The 16,813-nt window shown below is 54.1% G+C and overlaps 6 protein-coding genes across 6 annotated transcripts; 3 read left to right on the top strand and 3 right to left on the bottom strand.

Annotated features, from left to right (window-relative positions):
* Window positions 1–383: 383 nt before the first annotated feature.
* On the bottom strand, window positions 384–1,705 carry B0T26DRAFT_739816 (uncharacterized protein; the record flags this gene model as incomplete). The annotated part of the gene is made up of 4 exons (XM_060443764.1): window positions 384–784; window positions 851–915; window positions 984–1,101; window positions 1,180–1,705. 4 exons carry the CDS (start codon window positions 1,703–1,705, stop codon window positions 384–386), a joined length of 1,110 nt encoding a protein of 369 aa, XP_060298558.1.
* Window positions 1,706–3,378: 1,673 nt separating this feature from the next.
* Window positions 3,379–4,678, top strand: B0T26DRAFT_703473 (S-adenosyl-L-methionine-dependent methyltransferase). Its single transcript, XM_060441667.1, has one exon. The coding sequence runs from the start codon at window positions 3,415–3,417 to the stop codon at window positions 4,360–4,362; it is 948 nt and encodes a 315-aa protein (XP_060298557.1). The 5' UTR covers window positions 3,379–3,414; the 3' UTR covers window positions 4,363–4,678.
* Window positions 4,394–5,144, bottom strand: B0T26DRAFT_771448 (helix-turn-helix-domain-containing protein type; the record flags this gene model as incomplete). Its single annotated transcript, XM_060446548.1, has 2 exons — window positions 4,394–4,659; window positions 4,771–5,144. The coding sequence occupies 2 exons, from the start codon at window positions 5,142–5,144 to the stop codon at window positions 4,497–4,499; spliced, it is 537 nt and encodes a 178-aa protein (XP_060298556.1). The 3' UTR covers window positions 4,394–4,496.
* Window positions 5,145–6,232: 1,088 nt separating this feature from the next.
* Window positions 6,233–7,162, top strand: B0T26DRAFT_228248 (uncharacterized protein). Its single transcript, XM_060433877.1, has 3 exons — window positions 6,233–6,539; window positions 6,651–6,692; window positions 6,759–7,162. Exons 1-3 carry the CDS (start codon window positions 6,370–6,372, stop codon window positions 6,925–6,927), a joined length of 381 nt encoding a protein of 126 aa, XP_060298555.1. The 5' UTR covers window positions 6,233–6,369; the 3' UTR covers window positions 6,928–7,162.
* A 3,523-nt stretch (window positions 7,163–10,685) lies between these two features.
* On the top strand, window positions 10,686–12,332 carry B0T26DRAFT_870660 (ankyrin repeat-containing domain protein). The gene has a single exon (XM_060447906.1). The coding sequence runs from the start codon at window positions 10,835–10,837 to the stop codon at window positions 12,146–12,148; it is 1,314 nt and encodes a 437-aa protein (XP_060298554.1). The 5' UTR covers window positions 10,686–10,834; the 3' UTR covers window positions 12,149–12,332.
* Window positions 12,333–14,845: 2,513 nt separating this feature from the next.
* Window positions 14,846–16,632, bottom strand: B0T26DRAFT_674312 (uncharacterized protein; the record flags this gene model as incomplete). The annotated part of the gene is made up of 6 exons (XM_060439697.1): window positions 14,846–15,477; window positions 15,533–15,589; window positions 15,701–15,752; window positions 15,828–16,188; window positions 16,251–16,368; window positions 16,443–16,632. 6 exons carry the CDS (start codon window positions 16,630–16,632, stop codon window positions 14,846–14,848), a joined length of 1,410 nt encoding a protein of 469 aa, XP_060298553.1.
* Between the last annotated feature and the right edge of the window lie 181 nt (window positions 16,633–16,813).

Raw genomic sequence — 16,813 nt, 5'->3', positions numbered from 1 at the left:
GCTGCCTCGGCTCGGTTTTGGAAATAAATAGCGTGAGTTCGAAGCAGCATTAGCGCGGATACAGAGAAAGGATTCTGCATTAGCGGCTCTTTTTGGATGTCTGTGCTAAACTGCCAAGAAAGTTGGACAAGACTGGGCTCCATCTCTGACTTGCTCTTGCTGGGCACGGAGGAAGGCAATCCCATGAGCGGTGTCTGACAGGGCGAATTGCGGTGCTGTGAGATGAGGTGAAGCGAATGCGAGACGGGAGTGTGTCGATGGGCATCTAGGCCGTTTTGCTCTATTTTTTCTATCTAATTTTTTATGCAAGCCGACCTTTTGACATTTGCAGTGGTATTCCCAGAATGAGATCTGAATTTGAGTTTAATACACTTGACGGCGCGTTAGAGGCCCTCCTTCGTCGACATCTCGTAGCTGACCTGGACCTGGTCCGTCCTCTTGATCCTGCCGCCTGTCCCGTTGGTGTCCTCGACCCTGACGTCGCGCAGGATGCTCTCATCACTCGCGTTGTTGTCGGCGTTGAAGGTGATGACGGTCCGATGGCTGGTGCCGGCTGGGACGACTTTTGGATCCAGGCCGGGCTCCGACCTCAGCGCGTACTTGTGGTTGCTGTGGTTGCCATACATTGGCAACTTGTATCCGCTGTTGTTGCCGCCCGTGCTGCTATCACCCTTGCTTCCATACCGCACCTTCACGTACAGCGGCCGCAGAACGGGGATCGACGAGCACATGATGGTAACGGTACTTTCGGTCGCGGACCAGAGGAGCATCGGCACCGTATCGTCTAGAAGAGAGTGTTTGGGTTAGTTGCGATAACACAGCTTTGTGGTTGCTCCAGCAAACGACTTACAGATGTACTCTGCCGTGTTCAAGCCGTTAAGAGCCACTGTGCGGACGATACCGCAGGCACCGGCACTGTGGTGCTAGGTTAGAGATTTGGCCTGCACACAAGAGATGCTTCACCGTGGACTCATGGAGCTTACATGACACCGAGACTTAGGCCGCAGGCGACGAGCAGCTTCTCTTTGCGCTTCATGTTGAGGTTCCAGACGACGAACCAGGGCAGAATGGCGAAGCCAAAGTCAGCGACGACAAACCAAGCTATCATTCGTTTCAGTAGTCAGTCAGCATTGCTCAGCCGAGCAGGCAGTAGACTCGCAGCGCGTTTGGAACACGTACATCCGACAGTCAAACCGACCTTTGAGAAATCAAGCCAGCAGTGGCCAGGGACGGTGGGGTTCCACGTCTTCTGCACCGGGATGCACTGGACGACGACGGTGATGCTGGCGAAGAGGGTGATGAAGACGGTGAAGCTCAGGAACAGCCATATGATGAAGATCTGGACGCGGACCATGACGATGCGCAGCAGGAAGACGCCGACGGCCAGCTTGCCGACGCCAATGACCATCAGCCCAGCGACCTGGCTGAAGACCTCGTACATGACGGCCGTCGAGTAGGCCTCGGGGTTGCCAACCTCGGCAAAGTGCTGCCCGAGCCCGTACTGCGTCGCGACGGTAACGAAGATGGTGTAGACGACCTGGAGGGCTAGGGCAACGATGATGAGGTAGTCGTCGGCGCCGACGGCGTTCAAGACCGAGATGCGCGTGTAGAGGCGGAGACCGACGAAGACGGCGAAGACGACGACGTGCACCCATAACACGGCGTTGACCATGGGCCCGAGGCCGCCGTAATACCGGCTCCCCATGGTGGTGCGTTGGTTGCGTTGCGTTGCGGTGCGTTGCGCCGGTGATGTGTGATGTCCAAACCAAACCAACCAAAACCCCCCGAAAAGCTGGCCGTGACAGGCGAGTCAGGGCGTGCGCGTGTTGCAGCAACACAGAGTCAGTCGACACTCGACAGCCAGCGACTGGCATTGGGCCCGGTTTGGTTGGCCTCGAGACGTGGGATGCACTGCATCTTAATGCAACTTCTCACTCGCCTGAGTGGCCCGTCTCTCCAGGGCCCCATGCCAGGATGCGATGCTGCAGGGACCGTGAACGTTGCTCGGATCAAGATGCTGCATGCCAGTTCTTGGTCTCTCACCGTGAGGTGTGTTTTCCGGGGTTTGTTTCACCGGTCACTTTGTAAGGAACAGTCCCAAACAATATGGATTGTGATTGGCAATTTGGCATCCCCGCGATCCAGGCCCGCCACTCTGGGCAGGCACGTCCGAGCAAGGGATCTTCACCCAAGACTTGCACTGGGGGGGGCTAGGAATATCTGCATTCTGCAGGGCTCCTAGCGCGGCTGTTGGGGGGCTCTAGGATCGGTTATACACGTATTCCGTAATTCGCGCGGAGTCGTGGGAAAAAAGCAAATCTACTCTGTACCTTACCCAGATTTGGTGCAACAAAGATAACAACCCCCTCGCCCCTTTTTGCATGCAGCCTCCAGTCTGCAGCCGATAGTCATGACTTGGCTAGACGAAGACCTGGGACTCGCCGGAGCCTTGCCACGCAAGCGGTGTGCAGAAGCTGTCCACGGATGGTTTACGCCTCCTTCCATTTACAGTTTACCGGTCGAATGGTCTGGCGTTGGGCACAGTGTAAGCAACCACGCACTGTGCACAGACTCGCATACTCGTGCACGATGTGACCCCTGGTTGCACTTGCCGTTCCCCGCGGCGTGCCGAGCCTAGACCGGAGACCTTGTTATTGACCTGCCCCTGGAGTCGATTAGCTGGGGGTGTGGGTCGGCATCTAGGGAAGACAGCCAGAGCTCCTCCGCCTGTCGCCCTGCGTGGACGGATGCCATGCCTGATCAGACCTTATCGTCCCGTCTTCAGCAGAGCTCGCAGCCTAGCCTGCACTCGCATTTCATTTTCAACGTATCACCATCGTCGGGTCCCACGTCGAGGCCCCGACCACGGAGTCTGCGGAGCGCCTTACTATGGCGGGGTGTGTAATTCCTTATAAGTACCCAGGTGGTGTGCAGTGTTTGTGTGGAAATGGCCAAGCGCCTGCCCGACAGTGACACCTGCCAAACCCCTTCCCCCTCACGCTAAACCCCTGCCTTGGACTGAGGTTTAATTCCTCGCCATCAATTGAACATGGGCGCCAAGTCGGCCGACATCAGCGCCGTCCTCGACACGGTCAGCCATGGCTCCTTCAACGGCGACGAGGTAGAGCGCCTTCGTGTTCGCGCGGCGGCGCGGCGGTTGCTGGCGCGGGTCGAGTCGCCCTATGAGCGGGCCTGGGGCTATTGCTTCGAACAGCCCGTCGTTTTTGCCGCCATCCAGACCTGCATTGAACTTGGTCTCTGGAAGGCCTGGACCGCTGCTGGAGGCGGCGAGCAGACCATTGACTCGCTGGTCAAGCTGACCACGGCCGAGGTCGCCCCAAACTTGCTTCGTACGCCTCAAATTTACCCCCTCCCCCCTATTTAGCCTTGGAGTTGGACAGGAAGGGTCCCACCATGGCCATAGGGGTATCCGGACAACCCACTCACGTGGCACGCGGTCTAGGTCGGCTGTTCCGCCTGCATGTCGCCTTCAACGTCGTCGAGGAGACGGGCGTCGACACGTACAAGCCGACCCCGTTCTCGCTCGCCATTGGCGACGAGAGCACAAAGGTCCGCGCCTCGCTCGAGGCCGCAAACAACCAGTACATCCTGGCCGGGCTCAACCTGCCCAAGTACCTGGCCAAGATCGGCTACCAGGAGCCGACGGCAGCCGACGGCAACAACCACTCCGAGAGCGACCCGGACGGCCTCAACTTCTTCGGCCGCCTGCAGAAGTCGCCCAAGTACTACGGCGACTTCACCGGCCACATGGAGGCCTGGACCATGTGGAAGACGCCGTGGACCAAGATCTACGCCCCGAGCAAGCTGCTCGACGGCGCCGACCTCGCCGGCGCGCCGCTGGTCGTCGACGTGGGCGGCAACACGGGCATCGACATCACGCACGTGCTGAAGGCGCAGCCGGGCCTGCCCAGGGGCGCCCTGGTGCTGCAGGACCTGCCCGAGATCATCGAGCGCGCCAAGGACCTGGTCGACGGCAGCGTCATCACGGCCACTGCGCACGACTTCTTCCAGCCGCAGCCCGTCAAGGGCAGCCGCGCGTACTTCATGCACGCCGTGCTGCACGACTGGGCCGACGACAAGGCCACGGACCTGCTGCGCAACACGCACGACGCCATGGTCAAGGGCTACTCCAAGCTCTTCGTCTACGACATCGTGCTGCCCCCCACCGGCGCCAGCATCAGCCAGGCCACCATGGACGTCAACATGATGTCGCTGCTGTCGGCCTCGGAGCGCACAAAGAGCCAGTGGGAGGCCCTACTGGGCGGTGCTGGGTTCCGCATCGTCAAGTTCTGGCCCGACCCGCAGGAGTATGAGATGTTGATTGAAGCCGAGATTGCGTGAGCAATCTATTCCGATTACCTTGTGTCCAGCCGAGATATATTAACAATAAACTTCATTTTTGGTCTAATCGTTCAGAAATACCTCCGCCGGTCTCCACGAATGTGAGTGCATCTCATGGTTAAAAACGAACTTGCTCAGAGGCCCACAAAGCTGCAAATAAAGTCGGCCTTGCCCAGCGGCACGCCCTTGGCCCGCAATATCGAGTACGCCGTCGTGATGTGGAAGATGAAGTTGGGGATCCCGTGGCCTAGCACCGCTTGCTGCACCGTAAGCTGGACGGGTTTGCCACCAGCGAACCTGTTTTCGCACAAGTACGTCAACTCTATTCCAAAAAGACAAATCGCTGTATATCAGTTTCCGAGACACGCCGACAAACGAGGGTAAGGAATCACCACACAGGCAACATACAAACCAACGACCTCCCCGGCCCTAGCATTCGCCACAGCAGGCTCGACGCCCCTGACCAAGTCCAGCGCGGCGCGGATGCGCGCATGCAGGTCGGCAAACGTCTGCTCCGTGTCGGCGAACGGCTCGCTGACGGTCCCGCCCGCGGCCAGCCGGTCGACGTTAACCCGCACCGTCTTGGTGGCGTTCTGGACCTGGAAGATGAGTGGATTCTGGTCCGCGACGAGGCGTGCTTGCGCGAACGCGCTGTCTGCGTCGAGCCCTTCCCTCTCGGCGAACGCTTCGGCTTGGCGCAGGATGTGCGCGAGCGCTCGCAGCCCGTTGGTGAATGTCGGCACGGCAACGTCGTAGATGGAGATGGTCAGGGGGGTGGACATGGTAGCTTGGTATCTTTTCTTTTGTTTTATATAGTTCTTTTCTTCGTTCTTCTTTTTCCTTTCTTTTTCCGGGGGGTTTTTCGTCTTGTTGAGTGTCGGTCCTGAGAGAGTGACTTTGGCAGTCCGGCGGGGAAAGTGTTGTCGGTGTGACCTGATGCGGGTTTCGTCGACTTGATGTTTCTGTGGCGGCTAAAGAGATAGTGCCGGCATAAATAATTGTGAAGCAGAAGACGTGTCCGTCAATGACGGCAGACCCGTCTAAGCTTCGTTCGGGCAGGCGGCTGCGAGTATCAAAGTAGGTTAGGCAAGTGTGTCGGCTTGTTGATGCACAACTGCGATACTGACTGATCAGCTACCTAGTTAATTACCTACATGGCTAGAAACCCTACGACGCCATAGTCAGCCGCATACAGCTCAGCCGCGACGATCGTTTCGGCGCAGAGGTTGCATGGTAAATTCGCATGCGGAGACCACCACGAACAGCTGGGTTCCAATGCCTTCTCAAGCGCTGCGCTCTTCTCCTCGGGCTATTTGGGTAGTCTCCACATAACGCAATCGGAATATAGATACGGATGCTCCTACCAAAAGAATCCGTACACCGCTTTTGGTTTCTTTTCTGCCAGCAGAATCCTCCAGTGGGCATTCCAGGGAGCCACAGCGGTTAACCACTATAAGCGATTGGCTCTGTCCAAGCCGATCAAGACAGGGTCCATACAAGCCACGTTGCAGTATGTCAACCACGTACAGCTAGTAATCCAGGCAGCAAAACCCGGCCTTTCGCACGACTGCAATTGATGACTCAGCAAGGACCGGGCCAACGCCCGGCCGAAGTTTTGCCGGCCGAGAACGCCTTCGCGTTCCCGGAGTGGGGCAGGCCTCCGTAACGGATGCAAACGGCGTCGGCGACGGAGGCCGGAAGGCGTCGCCCTCTCTACTTGGTTCACCCCCATTGAGTCCCCTCAGCACGCGCCCCCGCGCATTCGCGATGGCGGTGCATTTTCCAGCTCCAGGATCCCGTTCCCGGTTCAGGGACGCGAACCAACTGCGCCCGACCCCCCCTCGAAGGCTCGGTGTGCTGGCCTGGCTGGCCTTGCTGGCTTGGCTTTGCTGGCCTGGCTCGCTCATACCGTCGTGTCCTCTCCTCTTTTCTCTCGGCCACCAGAAGTTCCCTTCCTCTCTACCTTCTCGTCATTTTCCATACTCCTAACGCACTCCTTGGCCCACCATGACGGTACAACAACAACAGTCGCGCTTCTCCGACACGGACCAGGAAAGCGTTTATGCGCTCCTCCATGGCTACACGGCCGACGCCGTCGAGGAGGAGGGTAATGAGAGGCCCTTCGTTGCTCCGGACACGGAGGAGGAGCGCAATAGAGTATGGACAGCCTGGACCGAGTATGTCTTCTCCTCCTCCTTCCCGCGCTGCCCCAAGCCAAACGAAGATGTCGACACGTCGCCTGGGACAATGCGCTGATGTGTCACTTATTTGTCTCTCACTTCTTACAGGTTTTGTGGACTTACTGGACAGAAAGAGGGTGCAGTTGACAGGTATAGTGCTCCCCGGATGTATGCGGCCCGCCGCCGAGCCCCGAAACTGGTGCTAACTGAGTGAAGCTGTGGTGTCGACCCCTGCCGCTTCTGGGTGACCTTCGCTCAAGATCCAACGGCCGCAAAGGTTCAGGCACCAGTCCGGGTGTTTCTGCACCAATATGTGCAGAGCTCCTGCAAGGAACGCGTCGTGCTGGGGCCAGCGCTGCCGTCAGATCAATCAGATCAAATATAGGGTGCCCATCTGATCTGAAAGGGAATTCGGGCCCGAAATCTGATTGATTGACTGTTTAGTTGATATGTCTGGTAGTGTCTGATATCAGGACCCCTGCTGACCGCCGTGAGGCTATTCCAGCCACCGAAATAGCATTGCGACCCCGATTCTTGGTGTTCTGGGCTTACCACATCCCAACGGCTGCTATTCTTCCTGCAGCTGCTGCAGCTGCTGCTGGCCGCGGCTTTCGTCTTCATACAACCAGTTCTTCAGCAGCTGACAATACTCAATAGCCTCGCTGCTCAGGCTGTGCCTCTGAGACGTCACGGTCAGCTTCGCGATGCTGAATGCTCTCTCACAATCATCGGCCATAGCTGGGATGGCTAGTAGGTCCAACGCAAGGCAGCTAAGACGAGGGTAGGTAGCCTGGTGGTCCCTCCACCACTAAATCGGATCTTCCGTGTTCTCTCGAGGCGTCCTGAAGTAGACCTCAAGCTCCGAAGCCGTCTGAGAGAGCTGGATAAAAACCTCTGGGCAATCCACTGCCTTGCCTCTTCCAATTCGACCTTCCGTTTCTTCGGAGGGCCCTGTCCAACTGGTTCCGGCTCTGCAGAGGGCGAGCGGCTCCCCTGCTCGTTGGCTTCAGGGTAGTAGGCCTCGAGGTAAGCCTTGAGAGCCCTTTTAGCATCGCTAATCCAGATAACCTGCTCTGGAGCGGTCCAGACGTTCTCGAGCCACCCAAGCCCGAGCCCGGGATGTAGAATGACGGCTGATGTAAATAAGGATGACTCTCCAATCGATGTATAGTAGTGGTTGAGCTTTAGCCATGCGTTGTTGATCCCACTTCGAAGGAAGGACCGTTGCTGGGCTCCAAGGCTATCGAAGTTGCCTGCTGCCCGAGCAGCAGCAAGATTAGTATAAACCAGCCTCGTGTGGTCCGGGAGGGCTTCTTCGTTAAAGCGGGAAGTAAACCCAGGTTCGATGGCTGCTCTGTTACGTTGCAAAGGCCGGCTGCGGGTTGGTGGCCGAACCGGTTCTGTTGCTACTGCCGGATTGAGAGATTCATCAATATATAGCTGCTTCCACCGCTCAAGCTTATCAAGGACGTATTCCATGCCCGTGAGGACCTCGTGAAGCTGACCCTGGCCTTGGGTAATCATCGTGAGCCTGTAGAAGGGCGTCAGGATCTCCTGAACCTCTGCAAGGAGCCGCCAGTCCTCTAAGGAAAGACGATCTTCAGCAGAGACCTTGTTAGTTGCGGTCCGGTCGAGGTCGAGGTCCGTTAGGTAGTTCTCGATAGTATTCCGTAATAGACATGCCCTCTCAATCATCAGGAAGGTCGAATTCCACCTCGTAGCATTATTCTGCTTCAGCTCCAGCTCTTTGGTTGTTGCTTCGGCCAGCAAGAAGCTCCCTTGGATCGACCGGTCATCCCGTTCGGTCTTCCTGAAAGCCTCGCTTCGTTGGGGAGACGCTCGGATGAATCTGACGATATTGTGGAGCTTTCCAATGGGTCCCCTAGTGCGCCAGTGGGTGGCATCTAGCTCGTCTACTTCTAGGGCCTCGAGGGTTTCAGCCTGTTGTTCGAATTCATCTGCCCGATCGCCAAAGAGGAAGGCTTTAGCTGCTAGGTTGAGGATGTGACCGAAGCAGCGCATTCTTCGACTCCGAATAGCATCGCGATCCCAATGGGGGAACAACCGGCTGTAGAGGGATTGTAAACAGGTATCGTTGTTCGTGGCGTTATCACAGATCGCTACACCCAACCGCTCTCCAAAGCCCCAATCTTGGATGACGCCAATCAACGTCTCAGCGAGATTCAGGCCGGCATGGGTTCCTGACTGCTGCTTGAAGGCAATCATCCGCTTCGCAGGCTGATAGGTTCCGTCAAGGTAGTGGACGATGATGGCGATGAAGGCTAGTCGATTTGGAGACGTCCAGAGATCGAAGCTGAAGTGTATAGCCGTCCTAGCATTCAGGATCGCCTTCCGGACCACCTGTTTGCGTGCTAGGAAGAGAGCCTCGATCTCGTTTCTAATTGCAGTCCGACCAATGGCACTTGCTGTTGCAAAGCTGGGTTGAATTGAACGAGCAGGTCTTGTAGGCTCGAATATCGCGAAGGGAAGGCTCGAGTTAATGACGAAGTAGGCACACAGCTCCTTCAGCCGGTCAATCCTTGTTCGAGGAATAGCAAGGGCAGAGGCAGGCCTTCGCCGGGCGGCTGTTGATTGCATCTTGAGGACGTTGGGGCCCTGCTGTTGCTGCTGTTCTGACTGTTCCGGATCGACGATGGAGTGTTTCTTGAAGAGATGTTCGATGGAGCAAGATGTAGATGAAGCAACGAAGAACTGAGGCTGGCCCCGGGCGTCACAAGTCCCACAGCACCACACGGTTTGCTTCAGTCGGTTATCTGGCTCGAGCTCGGTCATGAAGAAGCCGTAATCTGCTATCCAGCTGCGTCTGCCGCGGGATTTCTGGGTGTGGATGACTCCGGTCGGGATGAAACGTCAATTCTTCCAGGAAATCTTGACTAGATCAGAGACAGAGGCATCGTCAGCAGGAATCGTACTTGACGCTGCAGCAAATTGCTTGGAGATGGAAGGAGGCCGGGCCTGTATAGCCGCGAAGGCAGAGATGGGAGCAGATGACATAAGGAGGGTCGGAGAGTCGGAATAGCTTCGTTCGGGCAGTCAGGATGCTTGGAATAGCATCGTCTGGGCAGTCAGGATGTTTGGAACAGCTTCCGTCGGGTCCGGAAGAACAGAATTTGCTGACCCTGGCTTGGTTCAGCAGGCCAGGGATGACTGGTCAGGGGTCCTGAACCCCGGTCCAAAACACCAACGGCGCCGGAAAAACGTCTAAATCCGGGCTCTGAACAGCCTCAGATATCTGTTATATCTGTCAAATAAGCCCGGCCGATATCTGATTTGTTTGATCTGACAGTTCCAAAAATCCCGATTGTTTGTTTGAATTGATTGGTAAATTGATCTGATAATCTAGTCTGACGGCAGCGCTACTCGTCAAAGAGCAGCCAACCCCAACAACAGCAGAGCTCCAAGGAGCTTTTGCCGTTTTCAAAAGGAGCGCCAAGTGTAGGTGAAGTTCATCGCCGGGCTGACGGGGAGTTACACGCGGTGGACTTCTTGGAAGACTTGGTTCGGCTGGTTCATGCAAGCTTAGGTGTGGCCGACTTTTGGCGACCGGTTCATTGTCAACTGGAACCTGTCGCCCATGATCGAGGACAGCATCAAGTTGAATTCTGTCGACGAGAAAAATCTCCCGGTTGGAAAAGTGAAGTGGAAGTATAATTAATATTCGGCGCGGAAAACACTAAGATGCTTTGGAGGCAACGAGGTACTGTAGTCTAGAGAGCGATATTGAAAGCACTAGTATGCGAGGATGTGGCCGTACTGCGGAATAGTGGTGGACTGCTGTAGTAGGTGCCTCGCTTACTAGGCGGAAACTAAAACACAAGGAAGCCGAACAGTTAAGCATAATGGACAGATATTTTAAGGGATGGTCGATTTATTGGCCGCTGGTCCTTCCCCGCATCAATGCCTGCAGGAGCCTGCCGAATGCATCTTATGTTTGGTTAAGAACCAGGATGCTTGCCGAGGCCGGATTTATCCTTATTCCGGGCTATGGCTGTGAGAAGGATTCAGCGCCGCACTTTTGTAGTTGGTTGCCTAGTGCCAGGCCTGCCAGAGAATGGGCTATTAATACGGGTCTCACTGCCATTCAGCTGAGTGATTCACCCTCCCGCTTAACCAATCTGTATTGTCCATTTCCACCCAGTCCAGCACCAAAAATATTACTATATCTTGTTTGAGCGACTCCCACGCCAGTAGAACTTTTCGAAGCCATACCCGACGCGATTGTCAAAGTTGACTATACGTTAGAAGTAACATAGGACGCGTGATTTAATCACATGCGTCACATGTGCCCGCTGGCTTCGAACTTCGTAATGGCGTTCACGCGGCGTAAAGCCACGCGACGTGGATCATCACGGCGTGTATCACGCCAGAATATTACTACATATCAAACCGCTAGAATGCAGCTCACGAACGCCAATGTCACGTTGCGGCTTCCAAAGCTCGACGAGCTGACCGCCAAGTCTATAACTCTTTGGCTCAACGCCTGCGAAGTCGAGTTTCAGAAGTTCGAGACTACCAGTTTGATGGTTCTTACGACCAGGCAGAGAATTGCATTCGCCCTCGCATCCATTTCCGACCATCCTGGCTCGCAAGCCTCCGCGGCACGTCCGCGATACGACCACGACCTTACCCCGAACACTTGGGACCAGTTCCGAGATCTATTCCGGACCAAGGTGCTCGGCACGGGCTGGGAGCTGTGTCCTCTGCGTGACTTCTACTCCATACAACAACTCGGTTCCACCGTGAGCGAGTATTTCGAGAGACTTGACGAGGCTCTATTTACCATTGAGCGAAGCGCCCTTGTCCCGTTAGGGGATTTCGCCATCAAGTCTTACTACCTATTAAACGCTAGTCCGCTCATAGTGGCCAGCATCACGTCAAGGCGCTATGACCTCGTTCATATCAGCATTCAGGATCTGAAGAGCGAGATGCTCCAAGTTGAATCGAGCATGGCCACATTGACACTTCGCCCGCCTCATGCCGCTCCTGACCGAAACGATGGCCTTGGTCGTACCACAGATACCACACCTTTTAGCACAGCGTGCATTTCAACCCTGACTAACAACACGCCCCTCATCCCGAGTGAGACACCGCAGCACGCAGCCGCCTGCGTTAGCGACATACACGAGATCCTTGGCACCGCCGACAGCGACCTGGTCGACACCCCCGACGGCTCAGGTCGCACGCCGCGCTTCTACGCCTTTGCGAAAGGGCACCTCGCGACAGCCACTGCTCTCCTACGAAGCTCCCGCAAATGGAAGACGCCCATCCCTCCCTCCGTCGCTAAGGATTACATCTTGGACAACACCCCCGAGCACAAGGCCCGCGCACTCTACGACGCTATCAGGCGCCGCGAGGTGGCCATGGTCGGGTTCCTGCTTGAGATTGGCGCCGACCCAAATGCCCGCGGCTATGGTGTTTGGCCTGAGTACATGGGCACGGCGCTGCACGAGGCGGCGTTCTTTGGACCTAATGAGGTTATTCAGATGTTGTTGGATCATGGCGCGGATAGAAGAGCTACGGATAAGGATGGTGCGACGGCAGCGGAGGGAGGGTGGATGTGCTATGGGCATCGACTATTAATATGATCATTGCAAAGGCAGTCTAGTAAGTGGAGGGGCTGCAGAAACGGTGGTGTTGTGGAGTGATCTGATGCACCGTCTGTGGCACTGATTGGCTGATTAAAGCCTTAGGTACCTGGTTACGAAGGATTGACAAACGATTTTCTTTCAACTCGAGGCCGCGACACCTGTGATTTAAAGGAGAAGAAAGAGGATGGATAGTACCGTCATTAATAGCTAGGTTGTGCTTGGAGCATTGCGTGATCCGCTTGCATCTACGCGTGCCGTGCACATTAAAGGAGGCATCATGTGCCTTGAGGGCATCATTTGCACCACCACATGCATAGATGAGCAGATATCCACAGGGATTCTTAGCGAGCGCCTTATCTATAGTTCGATAGAGGCGGCGTGTTTCGTTGACGTAGCGCTTCAAGGCGTATAGATAGTCGCCCGAAACGGACACCGTGTGATTCAATCCAGATCAGTGAACGCTTTTTCACCTTCTATCGCCGTGGTATAGCTAGAATATACTCTCCAAGTGGTTTGCCTGGCCTTACATAGGGCCGAGGCCGCTCATCTGCCAAAAAAGCTATCAATATCTCTATTAGAAATGCCCTTCTTAAAATAAGACATGGGGATTTTGCCAATTTACCCAGCTTATTGTCTCCTAGTGCTCTTTAGTCCTACGAAGATACGAGATCTTATGGTTTCCATCGTACCGGTCCACGAGATACTATAAGATAGCACTGCTTACCTAGATATTGAGCTATTGGCTGTTCTCATCCGTATCGACGATAGCTGGGATACGACCGTTAGGGTTGATGTTAAGATACCACTGCTCTTTCTGCTCATGTTCAAAGAATTGGTTAGGCGTATGTACGGAGCTATGTGAGGGATTTCTATTCCCTTTTGTTTCTTAGAGGGAATCTAGAGCTGTGATGGGATCTCACGTTGTACTTCAAGCCTAATTCCCCAAAGGCAATAGATATCTTGAGAGGATTAGGAGTGCCTTCATAGTGGAGCGTAATGTTGTGCTTCTCTGTGCCTATGGCGAGCGAAGGTGAGTAGGCTATCAACGTAATATATGGGACGGAGTTAAAGTTGTGTAGCGTTCAAGTCACGTAGGAGGAAGCCAAGAGTGAGATCGCAAGTCGTAGTGAATCTGCCTTTTACGCTTGAAACTTGCTATTCACAACGGTTCTTAGCTCCTATTTATACGCATTAGATCCTGTTAGATGAAAAGGGGTAGTTACATGCCCTAGACAACTGTCAAATAGGTTGAAGTAGGCTAGGCTAGGTAACTCGGCTAGTGCGTTTAGGAAGAAGGTCTCAGACCAGAAATAAGACGCGGCCTAAGTCACGGCCAAGGTCAGCTTCCTACTGCGTTGTACTATAAAGACTGGACTACCCAGCGTACTTAGAACAAGACAGAGAATTCCACATACAATACAATCCAGATACATTAAATCTGACAGAATGGAACTGAAATCAAAGACGTTTAATTAATCCGTTGGGGTGTCAAAAATCCGCGGTAAGGGGTTATGTAAGAGAGGAGGCAAAAGGCGATGATGAAAGTGACAATGATGATGAGGATGGCGAGGAGGTTTTGAGAGCGCTTTCATTCTGCTAACCTGGAATGAGCAGGTATCCCAAAGCAAAGGGCGAATGTTTTGGAAGAAGGCGATTCGATTCGCTTCTGGAACCACGTGAGCGACTGGCTACGAAGCTGCACGATATCCCATTCTCAATACAGACTTACGAAGACCGCGGAAGACGATTAGTATCCCACCCGGCTCCTCTGCATTGGCCCCGTGGACACAAAAATAACTCCAAAGTCCCCCTTCAACCCATCGTGGCGGCTGAGACAGCACCTGGTGGCCCTTATGTTACCCTCAGCCATCAGTGGTCAAGCAGCGGTGACCAGGTCTTGACTACCACTGCTAATACTATCTACTATTGTTGCATGTATATACATGTTTCCCATATGGCAAGGCTTTGCAGTATTCATGTCTGACGTCTGATGAGAGAAGCAGTCGCTTGGTAGCAGTTGGCGGAGAGGTGAGCACGTATTAAGTCCAGAGCGAGTGGCTGAAGGTGTGTATAGAGAAGCGTTAGGCAGGGTGTTCTTTATGGTATGAGTAATCCGGAGAATATAGAACATGGTGTTAAAGTTAAATGAGTATATGGTGAGCGGAACTTGAATACAATAAGGTCTATAGCCATTTTGCTACTAGAAAGCCAGGATTAGAAACTAGCTGATCGCGGAAACCTCACTCTTTCTTGCCTAGACGATTGGGTCGTTCATGACCTGTAACAGGATGAATGTCTGAGCAGCGGTCCCCCCACAAGATAGAACAACACTCCAGCCAATAGACACAAACAAGTAGACGAGTATACTCGTGGCCACAGACACCACAGCCGCACCTGCAAGAACCCAAATCCACGTCCGGGAATGCCGAGCCAACCGTGCACGAGCGGGCCAAAGTAAAGTTGTGAGACCCAGTAGTTGCATAGTCGACTCGGCTAGAAGCTGGTAAAAATTGGCGTCGTCAACGGTGCCCAATTCAGCAGGATTTCGCTGCCAGGCCAGTGCCACAGGGATGCAAGTTAACAGGCAGATTTTTATGGCGTAGTGAAGCAGGAGTAGTGCTGTCTCAGGGCGTGATCTGCTCGCTTGAATTTATACTGATCTTCCCCATCTAACAAAAGCGGGTGGTGCAATAACTACCAAGACTCTCTCTCGTTAAACGCCCCCTGCCGCAGCAACTCGACTCTATCAGCATAATACGACCTGCTGTGCGTCTGCGTGCCGCAAAAAAGAAGCCTCTGGTACTCTTCCAGCGGAACGGTATACGCTCTGAGCACCCTAGAACTAGTGTTCTTCCTACCATCACCTGGAGTTGTTGCATCGACAGGTTGACGGTCTTTTCTCAAAAGAACCATATCTCCAAAGTTGTTATACTCTGGCAAAGGCAGTTTCCAGACTGGGGCCCTGGCATGTTCTGCCTCCTCCTCCTCAATCTCTTCTTTGACGTCTTCTTGAAACTCCAACGGCGGCAGCACATATGACTGGATGCTGCTGTCACTGGATTCGGATTGATCATAATTTTCGTTTTTGCGGCACTCAACGCCATCCGCCATTAATGGGCCGAGATTGTAGAATGCCCGGTAGAGATCAATGAGGGACCGGACGTAGGACTGGTCCACGCGCGGCACAACGTCAAATTCGTTGACAAACGCCAACGTGTGTCCGCGGCTGTTCGCAAGAGACCCTTCAGCACGGAGGGTCTTGGTAAGGTTCGTGTTGAAGGTTGGGGGTGCACCAAACGTGATGCATGACAGCTTGAGACTGGGATCTATGGCGCATTAATTAGCGGCAAGAATACATCGGAATTAATGCGAAGAACTTACAGTCCTTGGCGGCCTCAAGCAGACATTTGACGTAAAGAATGGAAGCGACTGCTCCACCTGCGGAGTGGCCACAGAAAACGACATGCGTCCCTGGCTGTGTGTTCTCGGCCCAAGAGAGATGACTCTTTACGGAAGGATGCAAAGTCATTGCAGACGTCAAGAACCCACCATGTACTGAGACGGCTTTGTTCTCATGCGACGCGGATAGGTGACTCGTTCCCTTTTTTCACCATCAGAATGTGGTTCCTTCTCAAAAAGGGGGACATATCGGTTCTGATCAGTAGTACTAACATACCAGAAACTCATCGGCCGCAAGCGGTCTCCCATTCAGATTCACAAGGGAATCCACAAACCTCGCAGTCCCCCTGACAGCAATGATCAACACTGGCGGGCCGTCATAGCTTGCCGACTGCGCCGCCGTCCAAACGCCAATGGCTTTTTCCGTCCCTCCGATACTCGGGCGATTGTACTCTCGCTCCCTAAACACGGTACCATTGACCTGCGGCTTGCGATGGGCCGAGGTCTTGTCCAGTGCTAGAAGTGCCGCCGCTTCTGAGGAGCCGGAGTCATGCACGACCGAAGACTTGGGAGCCGTTTTGTAGACAGCTGCCGCGCAGCTAAAAGCCACCGAAACAAGCCATGTAACGCCAGAGGACCTTGAGTTTTACCATCATCAGTGTCAGTCAGCTATTCGTCAAATTCCCATCTATTAACGCACCCCTTCCACTCAACTAATCCACGACATGATATGGACCTTGAGTTTTCATATCTCCCCACAGCCGTTTCAAGACGTCGTAGTTGTGTCTTGACAAAGCCGTCGTCGTCGGTAGAATTATCTGTGAAGCCTATTGTTAGCACCAATTCCTCCTTCCAATTGATATGGGAAGAGATCATCATTAGGCCTCCATACTATCTAGATTGATTTGTTGTAGCGCGACGGAAAGCGCGCTAGACAACTCGTTCAGGGCTGCTGATGCACCTTGTGAGTTCTGCAGGAATGCGAAGCCCGAGTCTGGAGCGGCAGCAGAGACGGCGAGTGATGACTGTGTTGTGACTTGCACCGACGTCCTTTGGAAAAGTTTGCTAAGCTTGAGTTTCATCCTGCTGGCTTGTTCAAGATGTACAACAAAGATTATAATGTAGAGAACGTATCGAGTTATTAGCATCTCGCTTTGTATATCCCCGCTTCCGTCGATTGCTTTGCTCCGTGTGTAAGAGTGCTGCCGAGATAGCCGGCCTGATGGAATTTTATTGGTGCTGAAGATGAGTGGGTTGCCTGCA

This window comes from Lasiosphaeria miniovina, assembly GCF_030549165.1.
Source record: "Lasiosphaeria miniovina strain SMH2392-1A chromosome Unknown B0T26scaffold_3, whole genome shotgun sequence".
NCBI lineage: Eukaryota > Fungi > Ascomycota > Sordariomycetes > Sordariales > Lasiosphaeriaceae > Lasiosphaeria > Lasiosphaeria miniovina.
Note: the sequence above shows the minus strand (reverse complement) of the source record. Positions and strands in the feature narration are given on the sequence as shown.